Raw genomic sequence first — 23,505 nt, 5'->3', positions numbered from 1 at the left:
GTCAGGAGGATCCTTATCACTGCAGCTGCTGTAGTCTAATGACGACAGGGCATGTTCTTGTTGACTGTTGCTGTCTGACCTGCAGCACAGTCTCAGCTTGCTTATCTCACTACCTCAGATTCTTGCAGATGATGAGACAGTAACTAGCAAAGTGTTGCATTTCCTGATTATGATACTCCCCCCCTTACCTTGCTGTGTCTTTGGACCCTCTTGCCCAAGATACTGCCTGGGTTATCTATATTTTCTTTAACTTATCGTGTTAAAACTACTGTCACACCCTTTTTCAAACTCTTCGACTTTCATATATAGATGGAGCAGCAAAGTCCCTACCTTTTCTCTTTTTACTTGTTTACCCTCACGAAATGGAGGGACTGATGGTCCAGTACTTTATTCCTCTTAAACACACCACCACCACTACCACCACCTTTTTCCAGCACCTTTCAGCTTTTTCTTGCATTACTTCGACAACACGGTTGCTGGATGTTAAGAATTGCTTCACCTTAGGGTTCTCAGATGAAATGTGTATCCAGACAGTTATTCTGAGGAAGCTTGTGTGCAACCCGTGGTCTAGTGCGCTAAGATGGCTGAAATCATATAGTTCCATCTCGCACAGAATGAATCTGTTTTCTTAGACGTTGGAAATGATTGGAATACTGTCTTCTGGTGAAAGAGATTTTGCCCCTCTAGAGTGGAACGAAATATCCTATCTCATGATAGGAAACTATGCCTTAAAACGGGGAATTTCTGGTCTACAGCATTGAAATATTTACATTTATGGATGATCAGATTTTTGAAAAGTGTAGCAGTATTTTGAACATCTCTCACAAAATCAACTTTTAGGTTTACATTCAAATGAAAATCATGTGAGAAATAGGAATTTTAATCAAAATATTTCAGTGTCGTTGCTTTTCTGCAAGTACTGTCTTTGTCTTTGGCTAACGCAATATAGAAACACTTTGGAAATACTCTGTAAAAATGCTGGAGGCGTTCGGGATACATGTTCAGTTCTTCCAGTACGTCGAATGTGGTACATTTCTTTCCTTCTTCTTCACCATAACGGATGTATCTAATATCTTTGCTGCTCAACATTTGCCACTTACAAAAGATGAAGACATATCCTGATCCATTCGTAGCACGACCCGTACCGTGTCTGTCTGGTAGCGTCACTTCAATGTGAATAGCTTATGTCCCATTCACGCCACGTCATTTCTGTGTGAATTGGACCTTAGACCAATTTGAGGTTTATTGATGGCTTGATAGACAGGAAGAGCCTTGTATCAAACTGTTCGTTCTAGACTTCCCCTAAGCCACTGGGGTACGTTGTAAACATTTATCTTTTATACCATGTAAGTGTGTCAATAAGTAATGAACGTGTGCAGGCCCATTTTCAGTAGACTACACTATTCGAGTATAGCAGTAAATCTCAGATTTCCTGTATCATTTGTACCCATAGTCTCTTGTCGTATCCAGGTGACAAGCAACGGAAGACTGCAGACTATTGGTATAGCGAGCAAGGTGGCGCAGTGGTTAGACTTTTGGATTCATATTCTGGAGAAAGCGGTTCAAATCTTCGTTCAGCAATCCAGGTTTAGTTTTGTCATGACTTAGGGAAGTCATTAAGGCAAACACCGGGGCTGCTCCCTTACAAAGGGGCACGGCCAACTTCCTTCCCCTATCCATACATGGGCTTTGTCTCAAATGATCTCGTCGTCGACAGGACGCGAAAACCCACTTTTTCTTTCTCAAAAGATCCGATGATGTACTTACTAGTGGCAATATGACTGACCATACGAATGAGGTAACTATAATTCCTCAGTGTACACTGAAAGCCGGCACGAGACATCTGGCGTTGTGTACCTCAGGTAGCACTATTGGTGTAAGCTGTTACAGGAATGGATATAATTCAAAAATAAGTTCCAGCAGACATTTTAAAGAACGCAGTAAGAGCAACTATGTTTATTATACATATAAATATGCAGCTAACATTGCATTTAAACATAGTAGCACCTACTGCCGATACACAGTGGTGAAAGACCAGTCTGATATAAAGTCCTCACAAAACTTCGCCACATGAGTAAATAATGAACCCGCCACCATCGTGGACTGTCTGTTTTCTCCAATTGTAGCTCCAATAGCTTCCACAGTTTCCTGTGCTACTTGCATTGTTTCGCACTGTATGGAGCCACTCACTACCCTGTCAGCGTAAAACTCGTAGCTGTTACGAACATCTGATGCTGCCATACACTGATGAGCCAAAATATTATGACCAGCTGATTAACAGCGTATTGGTCCACCTGTAGAAGGCAATACAAGGGTGATCTTACGCATCATGTATTCGGCAAGCACCTCAGAGCATCCCATGTGTGTCCCATCAGGTTCAGACCCGGCGAGTTTGGTCTCCAAGATATAAACGTGAGTTCACTTACATGCTCCTCTAACCATAGTATTACAATTCTGGCCTTCAGACCCAGTCAGTTAGCTTGCTGCAAGGCACCATGACTGTAGGGAAAGAAATCAACCATGAAGGGATCCAGGTCGTCCACAATAATATTCATAGTCCACAATTGCTGTAGTGCCTTTATTACTACCACAGGTCCCATAAAAACTCAGGCGAATGTCCCCCATAACATAATACAGCCTCCACTGACTTGCATCCATTGCGTGCTGCATGTTTCGAGCAGCAAAGAGTGATGGCGTATACGGACAAAACCATCGACCCAATGTAACAAGACACCTGATTCATCTAGTCAGGCGACATTGTCCATTGATCCAGGGCCAGTCTAGGTCTTGTACCAACTGCAGTCGTAACTGAAGACGTCGCTGGGCCAACAATGGAATAGGTAGGGGTCGTTTGCTGCAGAGCATCATGTTCAGCATAGTGCACTGAATTGTGTGCTCTGAAACACACACTCCTGCACCAGCCGTGCACTCTGTCGTCAGATATGCCACAGATGGCCGCCTAGCCTGCTTTACAGAACAGGCAAGCCTCAGACCACTGTGAGGAGGTGTTGAAGTCCAACACATTACCACCTACTCTTGATTACAATGCCCTCAATCACTTTTCATACATGCTAACCACAGCAGTATGCAAACAGCCGACCAGCTTCGCTATTTTGGTATCTCCTATACCTCCACCTTTCAGTTAGGAGCTAAGTGATGATGTGTTTACCTTCCTGTCCAGTATGAGCGCACTTAAACTATGTGATCAATAGTATCCGGACACATGGCTGAAAATTACTTACAAGATCTTGGCCCCCTCCATCGGTAATGCTGGAATTCAATATGGTGTTGGCCAACACTTAGCCTTGATAACAGCTTCCATTCTCGCAAACATACGTTCAATCAGGTGCTAGAAGGTTTCTTGAGGAATGGTAGCCCATTCTTCACGGAGTGTTGTACTGAGGAGAGGTATCGATGTTGGTCGGTGAGGCCTGGCACGAAGTCGGCGCTCCAAAACATCCCAAAGGTGCTCTATAGGATTCATGCCAGGACGCTGTGCGGGCCAGTCCATTACAGGGATGTTATTGTTGTGTAACCACTCCGCCACAGGCTGTGCTTTATGAACAGGTGTTCGATAGTGTTGAATGATGCAATCCCCATCGCCGAATTGCTCTCCAGCAGTGGGAAGCAAGAAGGTGCTTCAAGAATCAATGTAGGCCTGTGCTGTGATAGTGCCACGCAAAACAACAACGGGTGCAAGCACCCTCCATGAAAAACACAGCCATACCAAAACACCACCGCCTCCGAATTTTATTGTGGGCACTACACATGCTGGCAGATGTTCACCTGACATTTTCCATACCCACACCAAGGCCATCGGGTCGCCACATTGTTTACCATGATTCGTCACTCCACACAACGTTTTTCCACTGTTGTTCAATGGTCCAATGTTTACTCTCCTTACACTAAGCGAGGCGTCGTTTGGCATTTACTGGCGTGATGTGTGGCTTATGAGCAGCCGCTCGACCATGAAATCAAAGTTTTCTCTCCTCCTGCCTAACTTTCATAGTACTTGCAGTGATTCCTGATGCAGTTTGGAATTCCTGTGTGATGGTCTGGATAGATGTCTGCTTATTACATATTACGACGTTCTTCAATGGTCGGCGGTCTGTGTCAATCAACAGATGTGGTCGGCCTGTACGCGTTTATGCTGTACGTGTCCCATCGCGTTTCCACTTCCCAATCACATGAGAAAAAGTGGGCCTAGGGATGTTTAGGAGCGTGGAAATCTCTCATACAGACGTATGACACAAGTGACATCCAATCACCTGATCACGTTCAAAGTCTGTGTGTTTTACAGGGCACCCCATTCTGCTCTCACGATGTCTAATGACTACTGAGGTCGCTGATATGGAGTATCTGACAGTCGGTTGCAGCACAAAGCACCAAATATGAAAAAGGTATGTTTTTGGTGGTGTCAGGATACTTTTGATAACATAGTGTACGTAAGTAGGGAACATTTCCTCCCATTCTGTTCTGTTATCTAGTGTGAATCTAGCTTTCGTTGCACACCCATCGTGTGATAAAGGAGCTCGTTAATTTAACGTAATGTCACAATTGTATATTAATAAAACAGCAGAAGTAGTAAATATCGGTGTACTGAGTATTGTAGTTCATCTCTAGTAGGACACTTCCCGGACTTCTAGGACTGCATGACGTTTCAGCGAATGATTCTTGCAGATCCCAGTGAAGAGGCTTTTTGTAGTTGGCAAACAGGTATTTTATCTATGTCAATGGTTTTAAAGTATCTACACTACCCCCAGTTTGCAAAGAACCGCTGGGACAACTTTCACTGTTTTACGCCACAGTCACTGCAGTTCGATTTGCAAGTTCTTGTATATGACAAGTTTTTCCAGCTTCTCGTCGCCTGAATGGAAATATCAGTGATATACCCTTTCCTTTCCTCACAAATGTGATGTCTGGTGTATTCTGTTCAGCATTTGAGCTTGCTGAAATCGGAAGTCCCACCTTTCCTTTGCCAGTGGTACATCGTAATTTTGGAGGAAGTTCCAGTAGGTCATTCATGCCACAGTGTGCCTCTGCTTATAATCAGTTTCGACGATCTTTCTGCAATAGCTCAAAATATGATCGATTATCTCAGTTTCTTTGTAGAGTCATCGCTTTGAGTCTTCTACTGCTTTCTCGATTCTGGCTTTAACAGCGTTAGTTCTGATGACTTGTTCCCGTGTAGCAAAAACAGCTCTTTTAGTTTCGTTCTTCGGGCTTCCATTGATGAGTCAAGACCCAGTATTTTCCTTATCCACTTTGCCTTCAATCTTGTCCAAAAAATTTTCCTGTAGAATGCTTTATTGCGTGAGCGCTCTCTCACATTGAAGTGCAGCTTTCCGGTATTGATTTTTGATTTGCTGTACTTAGAGAAGCTTTCCGTTATTGACTTCAGAGCCGATTCTTGGCTTCCTTTCACATAGTCGGCAAAGGTATGATTTTTTTCTCCCACCTTCTCATTTGGAAGAATGCTCTACCGCCAGTTTTTATGGGCAAGTACAGCTCTGCCGACGCCACTGTGAGGACACGGTGCATGGTTAATTTTCAAGAGCTTTCTTGTTTTCCTGTTCCGATTATCCAGCTAGATTTATATGCCGTTCAGGTTGTCTGCAGTGTTGTACACTTGACTGACTACAGTTTTTAAATCGGCCATCCTGATTTAGGTTTTCCGTGATTTCCCTAAATCGCTCCAGGCAAATGCCGGGATGGTTCCTTTGAAAGGGCACGGCCGACTTCCTTCCCCATCCTTCTCTAATCCGATTAGACCGATGACCTCGCTGTCTGGTCTCCTTCCCCCAAAACAACCAACCAACCAACAGTTTTTAAATGTCCATGCTTGATAACCAACTGCAAAATGCATACGTATCTGTATGCTTCTGGTAGGTGGAATTTAATGACTTACCCATTTAGCATTTCGATGCCTTCACTTTCATATTTTGCCCTTCTCTTAATGTTGACAAGTCGGTAATTTAATTTTCCAACAAATAATCCTGTCTTCCTCTGCTCTGGTCCATTTTCTGTGAATGTCTTGATGTTTCTGCTGACCCGATCATATTAAAGTTTCTCATGATCCACCTATCATAGTGAGTGAAAAGCTTTCCTTTTGTCAAACCAGGTCTTGTGCAGATATGTTTTACAACTTTCGTAGTTCTCCAGAATCATTTTGTCGATCACGAGCTGGTCCTTTGCGTCCCTGCTTCTTCACTTAAGTTTTTGTCCTACTGGCATGGTGAATTCTTCAAAAAAGTCGAGAGTTCTGTCGACAATTATGCCTGTCAGCAACCTGAACGTGGCGGCAGACTTATTATCGGATATAATTTCTGTGTGTGGCACTTTTAGTTGGTCCTCCTGTATTAGTTTCTTCAGTTGTTAGCCATTCCATGATGTTGTTTGTTGCAGGATCGCGTTAAACAATTCGGCGATTTCCACGAGAGGGTTGGTCATATATTTTTTAACCAGAAGCCGTGCAGTTGATTGTTGACAGTGATGTTCAGTGTAAAGTTTCTTCCCTCTCTTCCTCTGTCCATTTCCGTTACTAATTAAATGTTGGATTCTGTTTACAAAATTTCTTCTCAAAGTCCTTTATCCATCCAATACTTTTATGTTTTTTGGTTTCCCGCTTATCTTTCCAGAACTGAGCTGTTGCCCCCTTTCTCTGGCTTTTCAACTTTTGCTTCTGCTTGCTGATTCAGGTCCAGGATGAACTGACTCTTACTGGATTCCGAAGTTTGATTTTGCATGTAGTGAACGAACCTGTCGTTGCACCTCTAGATTTTCCTGACTGTTGCTGTTATTTTTGCTTTTTAATTTTCAAATCTTCGCGATTTTTCCGATACTGAACCAGTACTTTATTAGGTACTCAACTGTTTTCTAATTATTCATTTTATGCTCTTTAATATTATTGAAGTTGCTTATATCATATTTTAAAATTTGATTTTCAGTTGCAGTGATACTAGTTTTTCTGTTACTGCTATGCAGTTGGCGATTTAGATCATTTCTTCAACTGATGTATTTAAACAGCTGAAAACGCAGCATTAGCATCCTTCATCAGTGGAGCAAGTTTTTTTTCAACAGTCAGTTGTCATAGTTCAGAGCTACCTGCTTTCTGCATTAGATAACACATGGTTCAGAATTTTGTCTTTAAGTTCCTGTTGTCTTAAAATACCAGGCATTTCATCAATTACTACTTGTTCCATTCTTCCTAAACCCACATTATTCCCAAGTTTTCGTCAGGTTCATGATATTCAGTGACTCGAGATGTTGGAGTTTCTGCTGGTGACACAGCATTTTGTTTCACTTGTATTTCCCAACATTCCAGAATATCTTAAAGTTCCACTTTACTTAAAAACATTATTCCTTCTGATATATGCTACGTGATCAGCTAGACATAGGTTGCTGCCTTAGTCTGTGTATATATTTGCTTTCAGAGCTGGTAAATGAGCTTTTGATAGCCATGTTTTCGAGATTCTGATTAGTAGTATTTCATGACTTTGCCGTTCTGACTCGTACTTCTGCCACTTCTGAGTGTTTTGGTTTGTTCCTGTAAACCACTTTTCGACAGCTGCCAAAGTTCCTCAGCAATTGCCATATATACGCCGAAACACTAACGGCTATTTCTGAGGATGCTACTAGTTTCATTTATGATATTTGTTTCTGTCTCTGTACAAAATTGTTGACTTTTGTTCTTATGTTTTATCATGAACTTCCATTAATTTATTGAAAAAAAGTGTTCACTGGGATATCGATACACAAAATGATTGATTTCCTGGTGTTATCAGGCTCTGTTAATTATAGCTGATATTTCAAAGTGTTTGTCTTCACTTATTATATTAAGATCAGTCTTCATTTGAATTGTAATTCTTGATTTGAATTGTTCCTTTTCTGATATAAATACATGATCCTCTGTCCTTTCAAGTAGTCCTACAATAAGAGTCCGTCGTTTTATACAGTGACAATATTACATGTTGGAGTCCTGTGCATCTATACTAGTGCTCATGGGCACAAAGTACTCTGTAGTTCAAAAATTGGAGCCCAACTTCAAAGTGTTGTATTTTATTTTTTATTGATCACATGTTTTGAGGGATTGTTAGGTCTGTGAAATTTCCCCTGTTGCTTTCTCCTTTTTCCCTTGATATATAGTATGTGTGTTATTTGGTGTCCTAGAATCTATCTTGAGTGATTGTTTCAGAATTTTCTTAAGAAAATACTCTTTAGGAAGGAGAAAGTGTTGTCTGGATTTGTTCTTGAGAAATACCTACTTCTCCTACCTGTGACAAAGTGTGTTTGACCATGTGTGACACATGATCTCCCCCCCCCCCCCCCCCAAATCATACCTTCATGACTCAGACCGCTTGTTGCAAGCCCATCCTGGTCAAGCTCTTAATCTGGTCTTTCTCTTGATTCAAAAAACTTTACCAACAGTTGTATGTATTGGTTTATTTTATATAATTGTATGCATTTGAGACACAAAATAAAATAAACGAAAACTTACGGCTGTTGGTACAGTTTTTTGAATCGTTAAATATGTACCAGCCGATGTCCCCCAGGCCATAATGGATTGACGGAGACTTAATGTGGGCTGTCCACTTCAATGGTGCATATATCTAGGTCTTCAGCTGCCGACTTTTCCCTCTAAGATTGTTCTTTCCATTGTCTCTAGACTTCTGGCAATGTGAAAAAAAAATTTCAACTACTGCTGGTTGACAGAGCAGACAGTCGTGTTCTGGTGCTGAGCTATTTCAGGACAGATTCCTTAGTTCAATGTGCTGTCCATGATATTCGGAGCGATCTTCTAGAGCACCACATTTCCAGAGCATCAATCCTGCTACAGTCTGCTGTCTTCATCGTTCACGTCTCTGCTTCATAGGTCGCGATAGGGAAGATAAGAGATCGGATGACGGTGAGCTGTCTTGGCAATGATACTCTCGCTTCCTTCCAAATGCAAGCAAGTTCTGCTGCAGATTTCCTCGCAATCAAAATGCGCCTAAGGATCTCAGGCTCGCAATCACCAGTATCAGTGACAAGAGAACTAAATACGCGAAACGACTGACAACCTCGTAGCCAGCGGTTCTTGTGATGTCTGTGTGAAGTACCGTCTTTTGAAGCAGACATGATACATTCAAATATTTGAAAGAAATTGAGAACAGATAACCAGGAGCTTGACTAAATCTGCGTGAAGGTGTGATTCCAAGAATTTTCTCCAGTCTGCTGATAAGTTTAAGTGAAACAACTACCTCAAATAAGAACTCAAACGAAAGAAGACGGAAGCGCTAGGAAGATCTTTAAAAGAGAAATGGATAGTGGCTTGCAGAAAATGTGACTGAAAAAGTCTTTCAGACGTGTGTGATAACTGAGTTGAGATTGTAAGAACTGAGAAGTGGTAGCATTCTATAATAAATGATTAATTTTGTTTCTACTGTTTATAAACGGAAGGAATTCGAAAAATTCAAAGTAATGTAAAGACAGACAGACATAAACGATCATTTCAACCGAAAGCAAGACAAATTTCAATCCAAATAATTTCTTACTTTGTACTTACACAGATCTGTCTGATTCTAGATTGTATCTGTTGGGTTTTGTGGTAAAGAAATTGTTAATAAAACACCATAAAAGTAACGTGTAAAGCAAATTTCAAACACCACCATGCACTAATTTGTCCAACAAAAAAACTCTTAAAACAATTACTGTAAGGGTCATTACTTGCATGGTCAGTGGGAAATTCAATCAATCATATATACGCTTACAAAATTATCCATTGTTGTCAAGAAGAAAAAATATCTACTGAGGTATTGTCTCACAAACGGAAATATTCTAATCTTCTTCCTCCGTCACTTCGGTGCATTTGCACCGAAGAGCAGACACACACGTAAAACAATATGATATTATGATATCTATGAGATTCAGGAATATGTGAAATTTCGCTATGCTTTACTACACTCATTATGGATTTTCCGAAATATTGTTGTGGTAGGACGTTAGGTTGGCAATTAAAGTCCAGTCAAAGGTGGCGTATTGTGTCACACTCAGCTGATATACCAAGGATGTAGTAATGATAGTAAAAGAAAACAAATCTATCTGTGTTTAGGGTTAAAGGTTGTGTCGAGAGAGTAGTTCTGAGTGTGTTGACGATGTGTATAATAAGAGTTACTACCGCGCAAACAGATTAAAACATATGAAAATGGTTGAACCAATTTTCGACTACCAGTTTCGTTTGATATTAATCGGCGACAGTACAGTTGGTAAAAGTTCATTGTTGAAGTATTTTACGGACGGAAAATTCGCTGAGGTAAGTAAACTTTTCATTACATTTTAAGAAGTGTTGTGGAACGTTTCGAATGTTTTGATCGTATGGTGAACGCGCGTGGGAGTAGCTAGATTGTTTGGCGTAAGATCGGAAGAGGCAGGATACAGCTCTTTTCTAAACCTCCATGTACTGTAATTGTTTGTTGATCTGAAGCGTAAAAGATTTTACATCACCAAATTGTGTGTGTACTTTATCCGTAGAAATGACATTGTTGCGTTTTTATTATGCTGTTGAAATATGGTTCAGCCGGCCGAGGTGGCCGAGTGGTTCTAGGCGCTATAGTCTGGAAGCGCGCGACCGCTACGGTCGCAGGTTCGAATCCTGCCTCGGGCATGGATGTGTGTGATGTCCTTAGGTTAGTTAGGTTTAAGTAGTTCTAAGTTCTAGGGGACTGATGACCTCAGAAGTTAAGTCCCATAGTGCTCAGAGCCATTTGCACCATTTGAAATATGGTTCACTCGGAAAGTAGTTGTCTGAAGTAATTGTTCCATATTCGTCTTTGTCATATCCCCGCTGGATTGTTTAAACCTTTTAATACTTTTCATCGGTGTCAGTGTTTACGTGTGGGAGACGTTTATACGAATATTTAACACGTTTATTTTTTTGGCGGGGTGTGTACTTTCTTTCACTGCCATGTCAGATGCTCTATTCAGATCATACTTATTGAATGCACCGACATTTTTAAATTTTCTGCAAGTAGTTACCTGAAAAGGTGAGTTAAACATAACAAATATTAATTTTTTCTGTATTTTCCTACCTGGTTAACAAAATGAGAACTGTCAATGCCAACAAACTTTTGTCTGTGTACACATTTGGTATAACAGTAAATTTGCAGGAGGATGTTAAAAATGTCTTTTACTTGAGCAGCATGTGTTATACATATATCATGAGCAGTCCACTCCACAAGTTGTCTTTCGATGATTTGAGTTGTGCATTTTATTAAAGTTATGTTACACCTGTGTTTTTAGATTTAATAAATTTGACTTAACTGTAGTCATTTCACTATTTCATGAAGGCTAGTTTCATCAAGTACAGATAGCAGACATGAGTCAGTTAACACATTAAATTTTCTCATTGTGAATGGTGTTGCTATTAAGACACAAGACATTTATGTGGCAAAGGTATGGGTAGAAGTCAATATCCAGCTGTCCTAATTTTGTTTTATTGTGGTTTCCTAAAATCACTTGTGTTGTATACTGGGATTTTTTGTTTAACAGGTCATAACAGATTGCTTCCAATGATTCTCCAACTATCTGTTAATGACCTTTACTTCAAAACTGTAAAATACAATATTTCTGTTCAGTTTTTGAAATACTTTGAAAATTGTCAATCCTTGCTAATCTGATTCACATTAAACGGTGCTACTTGGAATATGTTATATTTTAGAATCTTACTGTAACAGTGGAGAGAAGTGTGCAATGTCTAGTTTAATGTAATTGGAACACAAAAGAGTGTTCTTAAATGAATTGCTTAAATGGGCTTAATAGCAAATGATTTAAGAGCAATAACAGCAATAGCCAGATGATGCAAACTGTTTAAAATGTGACATCATAAACATTTATTTATTCGCCTTTTCTTTCCATGTAGCTGTCAAAAGGGTAGATTTTGCAAATGCTATAAATAGGTGTTAAATAATTATATTTGCAAATGCTACTTTGAAACTGTTGCAGCTTATATCTTTCATAATTTCTTAGTTTACAGCTGATGTGCCACTGGTTCATATCACAAGCTGCGTCTTAATATTCATTGACTTTATGTAAACATTTTTCCATCAGAACAGATTTGAATTTTGTGTTAAAATAATTCCCCATACATGTTCTTAGTTTGGCAGTTCATTAACAAACATTGATACATAGGTTTTGATCTGTCACTTTTAATTTTGTACTTTGCTAGAGGTAGTCATATTTATCCTGGTGTTGTGATCATTTACATCACTGCACTTCATAATTTATTTGTTGGTCCATAAAAAAATGTAATTAAGTAGTGTGAAGATAATATTTCTCTCTCTCTCTCTCTCTCTCTCCCTCTCTCTCTCCCTCTCTCTCTCCCTCTCTCTCTCCCTCTCTCTCTCTCTCTCTCTTTCCCCAGTGGGATTCTCTGTGGCCTATCCCATTATCCCATGTGTATTTTCTCAGTATCTGTATCAACAGTACAGTGCAAATAATTCAGTCATGTAGTGATACATTTCATAGCATACTATTTTTTTTAATGTTTTGGTAGGAACCATCTTTGTGAGCTGGCAAAGGAGATGTAAGCACCAACTGACTTTTGTGTGTATGAAATTAATGTGGTCTATCCACCAGATTTTCATCAGTGTATAAACCCAGACATTTACAGCTTGTTGCCTGGATGTTATGTGCATTATTTGTTAGTGTGGTGACAACTGCCTGCCGCACAGAGTGGGCGAGCGGTTTTAGGAGTCATGTCACCGATCCCGCAGCCTCTACTGCCAGAGGTTCGAGTCCTCCCTCGGTGTGGGTGTGTGTGCAAGGAGCTAAAATATGTTGCTACTATTCCTACTCAACCCTAGAATAAAATTGAGGTGTCAACTGCATAATTCATTAAATCGGAGTTAATGGGTTGTGCAGAGTCATTAATGTAAATGTGCTGCAGTGCATGTGGTGGACTTGTGGACTATACAGATAATAGGAATGTTAGTGAATATCACTGGATCAAGGAAACCAGGTAGATACTCTGTTTCTTGATGTCTGAAAAGCATTTGACTCAGTACCACGCCTATTCTTATTGTCAAAAGAATGATCATATGAAGTGAAATCTGTGACTGGATTGAGGACTTTTTGGTAGGGAGGACACGCCATCAACCTTGGATGGAGAGTTATCGTCACATGTGGAAGTAACATTAGGTGTGCCCCAGGAAGTCTGATGGGACCCTTGCTGTTCATGTTGTATACTAACGACCTTCCAAACAATATTAACAGTAAAATCGGGGTTTTTTGCAGTTGATGCAGGTATCTATAATGAAATACTGAGTGAAGCTGCATAAATATTCTGTCATATCTTGATAAGATTTCAGAGTGGTGCAAAGATTGGCAATGTGTTGTAAATGTTCAGAAACATAAAATTTTGCTCTTCACAAAATGAAAAAACATAATATTCTACGAATACAATATCAGTGAGTCACTGTTAGAATCAGCAAACTCATACAAAATACCTAGGTTTAATACTTTGTAGAGATATTGAAATGGAATGACCACATAGGTTTAGTCTTGGGTAAAGCAGGTGGTAGATTTCAGTTTATTGGTACAATGCTGGGGAAGTGCAATCAATTGACAAAAGACTGCTTAAAAATCAGTCGTGCAATCGGTTCTAGAATATTGCTTGAGTGTGTGGGACACATACCAAATAGAATTAACAGATGGTATTGAACACACACACAGGGGGACAGTGCAAATGATCACAGGTTTGTTTAATCCCCAGAAAGTCTGTTAACAAAGTTTCAGGAACTTGATCACTCTAGGGATATGCTAAAACCCTGTACGTATCGCCCACATAAGGCTCATGAGGATAAGATTAGAATAATTACTGCACGCACAAAGCCATTCAATCAATCATTCTTCCCGCACTCTATACGTGAATGAAACAACAAGAAATCCTAATAACTGGTACAGTGCCATGCGTATCACGGTCGTTTGCACGGTATAGATGAATATGTATTGACACAAAAAGATTTTCAGACCTTTATTAGTTGCAAACTAAATGTTGAAAGTTTAAAATTGTTCTAAAGGGATAAGAGATGGGGCCATAAATCCTTATAGTGTATGGTATACTGTAACAATTCATAGCAATGCAGGGCTAAAATGGAAAAAAATAATTACATGCTACGTGTCAGTTTGTGTTGGTATTCTAGTGCTTGCAGCTTTATGACATCCAGCTGGGTGGCATCACACAGATTGTCTGGTATTTTCTCAAGCTAACTTGTTCCCATCCTAATGTAGTCCTCATGACAGGATATCTTTGTATAATCATTGCACTTTTTATCTGCTCATTACACAGAACTCTGAGCGGCAAGAAGTCAACTTGGTGAAATATTACGCGGTCTTGACACCACCACCCTGCTAAGTATATGAGAGCAGTCAAATATAATTTACCTGCAATGGCTGTGAAGAGCTTAAGCCAGTTGCAGGTCTTACGACCCACAAATGTGCTCATCGATTTACAGAGATCAGTGTGTTATTTTACCTTTGGATAGTAGTTGGTTTGCTACAAAACCTTCCTGCCCAATACTGTCAGTAATATTAAATAAAATCGTATTTTCAGTGCTTTTAACATGAGGAATGTTTTATTAATGAACTGAACTGGTTTGTATAAGAAATCTAGCAGTTAGAATTAATGGAATGGTTAGATGCAGTTGTCCTGTGCAGATGGTAGTAGCTAAGACTTTGATTTTAGTGTTAAGTGGTTTCTACTGTGTAGGTGGATTTCTGTGATTGTGAATGGATGGGAGTGTCTTGTACTCCATGGAACACTGCCACTGTAATGTTTACTTTAAAGCACAAAAATCTGTGGCAGAAAATTACACAGTCGCTCCAATACAGCAATGGTGCAAATTAAATGCAATATGCCATTTTTAAAACACTTGAGAGCAGTCATTACTTAAAATGTTATTAAAAAAAGTGGCCTATTTGTTTTATAGACCTATTCCAAGGAGCCACACAAGCTTTCCTGCAAATACAATAAGCTGTTAGTAGCCATAGGTACCCTTTCAGACCATTAATATGGACCCTAACAACCTTGCCAAGAATGTCAGTGTTAAGTTTCAAAAGTATCTCCTTTCTCTTCCATTCCATATATATGGGGGGAAAAATCCCTGTGTCACAATGATCTGCTGTTCACTTTCAACATTAGTTGCAACAGTTTTTGGACCACAGCCTAGCAGCTGTTACACACACTGTTAAAATTAACAGCATGCCACTGAAATACAGGGAATTTTTTTCCCATGTAGTATGCGTCTCTTGTAGAAAAGAAGATAACGTTGGAACTCAACATGACATTCTACAGTCTAAAATAAAAAATAAATCAAAAAAAGTCTCAACTACTGTTGAAAATTAATAGCAGTGAGGGTCACTTGTTGTGGCAAGTATAACAAAACTATTGCCAACACTTGTTGTTAATCTACTTGTATGGGTTGACTCTGACTTCTACAAAAAGAAGAAGAAAAAGAGTAATACAGAAATTAAGTCCATTGCAGTCTAGCAGAAAGGGGGCGGGGATTATTAAAAGCTGTTTATTCAGTCTACGCAGCACTGCCACCACCACCAGTAAGGCTTTTTTGTGATTATATTACTGAATTCTAATTAGGGCAGGCTACACCCTACAATCCACCAGTTAGAGGGCCACTCAAAACGCTTGCACAAATGCTTAAGTCATTAGGCTTTCTGTTCCAGAGATAATAAATCTACTACTTATCTTTTTTATCATTTAGGGAGTCTTCCTGAATTTAATCTTAACAGTGTAATGAGTGATAGGCCTAAAAGTCATAGCATTCAAAACACTATCTTCTGCACCATGCAAATTGAATAAAAACACTTTGGCTCATTCAATTTTTTTAATAGTCGCCAGAAAATGAATCTTAATTATATTCATGAAATCAAGTCTATGTGTAATTAATTTATTAAGTAATTAATGCTTGGAGACTACTTTATCATACAGGACAATAAGCATTATGGTTATCTAGACTTGTGTATTGTACTATTTTTTACCTATATTATTTATTATTGCACAAAGTAAAGCTAGCCTTTAGTTTTATCAGAGACTTCTAAATATCCAGTAAATGATGTTAAGATACACTAGGAATTACATGTTTTAGACTCTGTGTTAAACTGTAGGTGCCCTTTCTCAATAGGATTACTGGGGTAAGTTAAGGGCTCACACATTGCCAAAGTGGCATCCAATTGCAAGAATTGCAAGCAGGTTGTTGAAAATCACTCTTGAGGGTCTCCCAGCCATTCATGCCATACAAATGTACTTCTAAGTACCGACGTGAAAAATAATTTAAAAAAAAAAAAAACATAACAGCAGCGACTTGAACCCACGATGTCCTGGTTTGTAAGTAATTGCTCTGATGACTGCAACCAGTCCCTCATTCAAAGTAGTAAAGTGGTCCAGTGTGGTGACTGTTGACCTTAGTTGTTTCAAAAATTAAGTCCTATAAGGCCTAGTTAGCTTAAACCATGTAGGGAGACATGCAGAGATTAAACTGTTGAACTTCCTTGTAGGATCAGCTCACCCATAGGGGAATGCCATTTTTGAGTAATTTATCATCTTAAACATTCTGTATGTGTGATGCAGTATTCTGCTGCACTGACATATGGCCAGACATGGCAATTTACTTCTGTCATTACACTTTCTGTTTCGTAATAGCTAATGGCAGTACACAATTCTAGGTCAGATACCTGAACCACCATGCTTTGAGTCCACCTGCTTTATTCATGAGCTATGTCAAGAGGCTGTCAGTGTCTGTAAAACTGCTCTTGTGGAGGAAGAGAATTTGATGGCATCACTGAGCACACTGTAGAATGATGGATAAAACCATATCACAATACTGGAAAAAATCCAGCAGATATGTAGAAACTAGAAGTTGATGTGAACACCACCAGTTCATTATCCTGAAACTGTGTGCACATAACAGCAAATTGTTTTTAAACACAGTCTGGTTGAAATATACTACTGCTCTTCCAAGATCAATTGATACAGTTTGGCACTGGCTTTGGCAGGTTGGTCTGCAAAACAAATGTTCAGCCAATTAGGGGAAATTCAGGTGATAATCATTGACATGACCAACAAAGTGTTTGTTTAGGAAAATATCTTTTGTAATATTTTCCAATCAATCTGTTTTCTGCAGGGTGTAACAGTCCCATAAGAGTGTATAATTTCCGTGGTGTGTATCAATGCCAAATATATCAGAGTTTGGAACTGAATTTTTTCCCGTCGATTTGGGATGCTGCCCAGAATGCTCATATTATAGGTAATGTTGTTCCATCATTGAAACAATTGTCCTGAGTCAGTAATCTATTTCCAACAGGATTAGTCTGCAATACACACATATGAATGTTAATAAGCCATAATTCCCTCAGATTCAGTTACACACATTCTTTACCTTTATGAATGTTACTGTATATAATGTGATAGGCTATTGTGTAACTTACTAGGCAATTCAAATTTCAGCTGCTACCATTACTTTGTGCTGTGAAGTGTACCTGTTTTCTTCCATTTACCATTATTTTCAGCTAGCCTGGAGATAGTGATTTTTCGATTGTTTGAAACATTACTTAATGCACTTAAAGAAAGTAACTTGTTTGTATTGACATTTCAGCTTTCAGATCCGACTGTGGGTGTTGACTTTTTTGCTCGTCTCATAGAAGTGAAAGATGGCACCAGAATAAAACTTCAACTCTGGGACACAGCTGGACAGGAGAGATTCAGGTATGATTTGAAATGCCCCTCCCCTAAAATAACCAGTATTATTACAATTAACTTGGATTTTTGTGTGTGGGGAAAATGTTAGGTGTTGATGTGTTCAAATGATCTTTGAGTTGAGGACAACTTTTTTTTCCATTAATTCCATGAAAGTGCAAATTTACAATATTTGTAAGCAGACTCTTAAGCTGCAGCACACAGCATACAGACAGACAACCATATCATCAGCTGCACCTAATATATCCAGTGGGTGACAAGTTAAGATATTACGCAAGATGTATGTGGGAGATACCATTTCTTGACTGGTCTTTCATTGTGCATACTGAGAATTTGAAGTGTAAGATTTTTAATGATCCAAAGGCTACTTTCTTACAAGGGAACCTCCCCATCGCACCCCCCCCCCCCCTTCAGATTTAGTTATAAGTTGGCACAGTGGATAGGCCTTGAAAAACTGAACGCAGATCAATCAAGAAAACAGGAAGAAGTTGTGTGGAACTATGAAAAAAATTAGTAAAATATACAAACTGAGTAGTCCATTCGAAGATAGGCAACATCAAGGAGACTGGGAGTCAAGGAGCACCGTGGTCCGTTGTTAGCGAGAGCAGCTACGGAACGAGAGGTCCTAGGTTCAAGTCTTCCCTCGAGTGAAAAGTTGAATTTTTTATTGTCAGTTTATGTGACAAACTCTTATGTTTTCATCACTTTTTTTGGGAGTGATTATCACATCCACAAGAAAACCTAAATCGGGCAACGTAGAAGAATCTTTTTACCCATTCGCTAAGTGTACAAGTTAGGTGGGCCGACAACATATTCCTGTCATGTGACGCACATGCTGTCACCAGTGTCGTATAGAATATATCAGACTGTTTTCCTGTGGAGGAATCGGTTGACCTATGACCTTGCGATCAAATGTTTTCGGTTCCCATTGGAGAGGCACGTTCTTTCGTCTACTAATCGCACGGTTTTGCGGTGCGGTCGCAAAACACAGACACTAAACTTATTACAGTGAACAGAGACGTCAATGAATGAACGGACAGATCATAACTTTGCGAAAATAAAATGTTCAGTCGGGGGCAGACTTGAACCAAGGACCTCTCGCTCCGCAGCTACTCACGCTAACCACGGGACCACGACGCTGCTGTGCTCAGATTTTCCTGAATGTTGCCTATGTTGCGCATGGACTACTCAGTTTGTATATTTTATTAATTTTTTTCATAGTTCCATACAACTTCTTCCTGTTTTCTCGATTGATCTGTGTTCAGTTTTTCAAGGCCTATCCACTGTGCCAACTTATAACTAAATCTGAAGGGGATGTGATGGGGAGGTTCCCTTGTTAGCATCTTTCATTGGAGAGTGAGCATTTCTGTGATATCATCTTGTTGATGAAACAGACCATGCAGCTCTTCTTTGAATCATCATCTATTGTTAAGCCAACTTTATAAGGTTTCCAGGTTGATGCCTGATAACTCCAGGCAAGAATGACTTTGTGGGTGAATTACATTTCATTATTTTGCTGCTGAAAATTTGTCTACTTTTTCCACAACTAGGTTTATGGGCCATACCATATTAAATTACTGCGACTGAATACTTAATTATTTGTTAGTTATATTTCAGTCCAGTGGTTGTACAGGGAATGTTGTTACACATCATCATCAAATCATTCTACTTGTTTACTTACATAACATTGTATTTGATTATGTCAAGGGTTAACTGCCAGTCTTTGCACTTGGCTTTGTCATGAGTCTGTGGCCATGAATGCAGAACAAAACAGATGACCAAATACAAATATTCAGTTGTCTGATTCTCATCCAAGCTCTTTCTGAAATTGTAAAAATCATAATACAGAAATTTCTCCATTTCAGCTCCATTTCTGATAGTGACTGAATATGTTAAGCATGACAGTAGAAGGCCTTACACTTGTTTCTCTCAAGTAATTTATCCACAGATGTGCTGTGTAGACTTCCATACTACAGACTTACAATTTTCAGATTACCATATCAGTTAGTCAGTGGCTGTGCATATGAATAAATACCCTAGAAACAGATTCCAGAGGCAGAGATGAAACATGTGATGTGATATCACCGACTTTAGCATCAGCTGTGTTCTGTACCAGTGGTATCATGCAATTGTACTGAATTGTAAAGGCACCATTAACACTGCCACTTCAATTTAGAATATTCAGACAAATTTTTGTGACAATTTATTGTTGTCAAAAATAGCTTACAGCATGGTGGCTTAAGCACAATCACCTGCCCCTTGTGGCAAATATGTGGTTCCTAAGCCAAAAACTGATAATTACCAGTGTTCAGATACACAGCACTCACTCTGTCAACAGGCTGTCTGACCATAACCCCCCTCCTTTTACTGGAAGCTTGACACTGAGGCCACAAGTCATGGGATACTTCCTAATATGGTGATGGACCTCCTTTTGCTCAGCGTAGTGCTGCACTTCGATGTGGCATGGACTCAACTAGCCGTTCAAAGTCCCCTGTAGAAATATTGAGCCATGTTGCCTCTATATCTGCCCATAATTGTGAAAGTGTTAGCAGTGCAGGATTTTGTGCATGAACTGATCTCTCGATTATGTCCCATAAATGTTTTATGTGATTTGTGTTGTTCTGGGTGGCCAAACCATTTGCTTGAATTGTCCAGAATGTTCTTCAAACCATACTCGAACAGTTGCGGCCCGATTACATGGCACATTGTCAGCCATAAAAATTCCCTCATTATTTGCAAACAAGACATTCATGAATGACTGCAAGTAGTCAAACATACAGAGGATGCCATTAATTCCATGTATACAGAGCCCACACCATTATGGAGTCACCACTAGCTTGCACAGTGTCTTGTTCACAACTCAGGTCCATGGCTTCATGGGGTCTGCACCACACTTGAACGCTACCATCAGCTCTTACCAACTGAAATCAGGACTCGTCTGACCAGGCCATGGGTTTCCAGTTGCGTAGGGATCAACTGATACAGTCGTGGGCCCAGGAGGGACACTCCAGGCAATGTCGTGCTGTTAGTAAAGGCATTTGGGTCACTTATCTGCTGCCATAGCCCAAATTTCACCACACTGTCCTAATGGATACGTTCATCATACATCCCACATTGATTTCTGTGGTTATTTCATGCAGTGTTGCTTGTCTGTTAGCATTTAGAACTGTTCATAAACACCATTGCTCTGCCATTAAGTTAAAGCTGTCAGCTATTGCTTTGCCTGTGGTAAGAAGTAATGCCTGAAATGTGTTCTTCTCAGCCCACTCTTGACCCTGTGGATTATGGAATTTTGAATTCTCAACAATTTCGGAAATGGAATGTCCCATATGTCTAGTCCCAACCACCATTTCACAGTAAGTCTGTTAATTCCTGTGGTGCAGCCATAATCACATCAGAAACCTTTTCATAAGAATCACTTCAATACACATGAAAGCTACTCCAATCCACTGCTTTTTTTATACCTTGTGTACATGATACTACTGCCATCTATGTGTGTGCATATCGCTATCGCATGACTTTTGTCACTTCAGTGTGTGTGTTTCTGCTTCAGCGATCACTGTACAATACAGTAATGAAATGCCATTTATTTCAGGGTTTGAGATCTTAACTTCAACCCCAGTTGTTAAGTGTATAAAGACTTATCCAAAATGGAAGGCATTGGGTGCCTTACACAGGGGAATTACCTGTAAAAAGTATTGAAAGTTAACAGAATGAAAACTGTTTCCAAAAAGTCGCTGTGATTGTGAAAACAGTAGAAAGAATATGAATGTGAAAAGGGCACAATTACCTAGCTGTATAGATGTTCAGAGAGCGATACGCGTAGTGAAGTAGAACCTTCCCATCAAACTATGCTAATTTAGGATGTAAGATTGCTGAGTAGTTTATCACCAGTCACAGAAGTTAATCAGTTCATTTTTATCAATGTGATTGTCTTATACACAGATTAGATGTAGAGGGTGTTTCAAAAACATCCATCTGATTTCATGAGGATATATCTTGTATATGAATGAAGATAGAAACTTGATGTAGATTTTAACACACACATCGAAACTAAGACTTTACCTTGGTGGCAGTTGTAAATTAATGATTCATGTAGTTGCTGGCAAGGTTTGTCTGTATTTCACTATAAGCTGGTGTGCAAAACAAAATGACAAAAGGAATTTTTGCATGATGTGTCTCACCCAAGTAACATACCTCAATGAAATCTGAACCAAACATAGAAAGACCTGCTCCTTTTTATAAATATGTAATGAGATGAACAAAAATAACACTTACATTCAAAGACAATAATTACACTGAAGGCACCATGATTTATGGCGGAACCCTGAACAGTACAAAAGGTAGGACATGGTTCTTAATATGGTGTGCGAGTTTGGTAAGGAGTTCTTGCAGTAGGGCATTCTGTCACTCCACCAGCATGGCTGACAGCTGCTGGATGGTATTTGGTGCCTGCAGTACGTCTGCCCAACACATCCCACATGTGCTCAGTGGTATTCAAGTCAGGTTGAGGGGAGGGGAGCTAGTCCATTGGCCAAATGTCCTCTCATTCAAAGAGCTGCTCCAGCTATGCAGTTAAATGCAGTCACACTTTGTCATTCATAAAAATGAAGTCGGGGCACACACACCCCTGAAAATACACACATTGGGAAATAGTACAGTGTCCCAGTAACCCTGACCAGGAAGTGTACCATGTTCAAAGATTTAGAGGTCATTACGCCAATGCAACATTATACCTACCACATCATGACACCTGGAGCACCAAAATGATCATGTTAGGCAGTGCTGGACATACTCAAATATGGCAATAGGTGGGAACACACAATGCACCTGAAACATGATTGAAAATTATCATTTTAGTCGTCTGTGTGCTATGGTGTGAGAAGGCAGTGTTACATGGGCATACAGACCTCCAAATCTTTGAACACAGTACACTCATCCATCAATATTATTGTGACAGTTTACTCCTTCCCCATCTATTTCCAGGGATGCATTCATCCCACAGTTCATTTTTATGTATGGCAGTGCGCAACTGCATTCAACTGAGTGGATTGAAAAGCTCTTGGAATCGGAGGATTTTCGATAAATGGACTGGCTCGCCTGTTCCCTTGACCTAAAACCTGTCAAGTGTGTGCCATGGGTTGGGGAGACATATTGCACCATGTCCATATGCTCCAATGATCATCCAGTAGTTGTCAGTTGTGTTGGTGGCAGAATGGAATGCTCTAGCACAAGAACTCCTTACCAGCGACCAACTACTCCTGGCCACAACCAGCATTTCAGAGCAAGCATTGCTGTCTTGCAATCGCACACACTATAAAGAACCACGCCCCACCTTTTGTAATACCCAAGGTACCACCGTGAATCACAGTGACTTCAATATAATTACTGTCTTTCACTAAAAGTGTCATTTCAGTTAGTCTCATTGTGTATTTCTCTGTTAACTTCTGTACTATAATGTAACAGTTCTTTCTATGTATGGTCAAAGTTTCATCGAGCTATGTCACTTGGCAGTGACACGTCACATGAAAGTTACTTTCATCCTGAAGTTATGCACACAAAGTGAACATTGTGTGTCATGTATAGATGGTGATAAAATAGCAACCAACAGGTGCAGTTCTGTTAAAATTGTTCGGTGCAGTTTACATTGAGATTGTGGCAATGCACTCCTACAGTTCGAAGCATTAAACAATGATATCTGCAGGCATGGTGGAAGGATTGTCTATATGGCTCCATACAAGCTCTAATTTCCCTTATCTTGC

The 23,505-nt window shown here is 39.7% G+C and overlaps 1 protein-coding gene across 1 annotated transcript in view; it reads left to right on the top strand.

Annotated features, from left to right (window-relative positions):
* The first annotated feature begins 9,928 nt into the window (after nucleotides 1-9,928).
* LOC124554831 (ras-related protein Rab-39B) overlaps nucleotides 9,929-23,505 on the top strand; it is a 33,417-nt gene continuing 19,840 nt past the window's right edge. The window contains exons 1-2 of the mRNA XM_047128495.1: nucleotides 9,929-10,291; nucleotides 17,643-17,752. Coding sequence (XP_046984451.1) covers nucleotides 10,178-10,291; nucleotides 17,643-17,752 — 224 coding nt within the window. The 5' untranslated portion in view covers nucleotides 9,929-10,177. The remainder of the gene's footprint in view (nucleotides 10,292-17,642; nucleotides 17,753-23,505) is intronic.

This window comes from Schistocerca americana, chromosome X, assembly GCF_021461395.2.
Source record: "Schistocerca americana isolate TAMUIC-IGC-003095 chromosome X, iqSchAmer2.1, whole genome shotgun sequence".
Lineage (NCBI taxonomy): Eukaryota > Metazoa > Arthropoda > Insecta > Orthoptera > Acrididae > Schistocerca > Schistocerca americana.
This window is presented reverse-complemented; position numbering and strand designations above follow the sequence as displayed.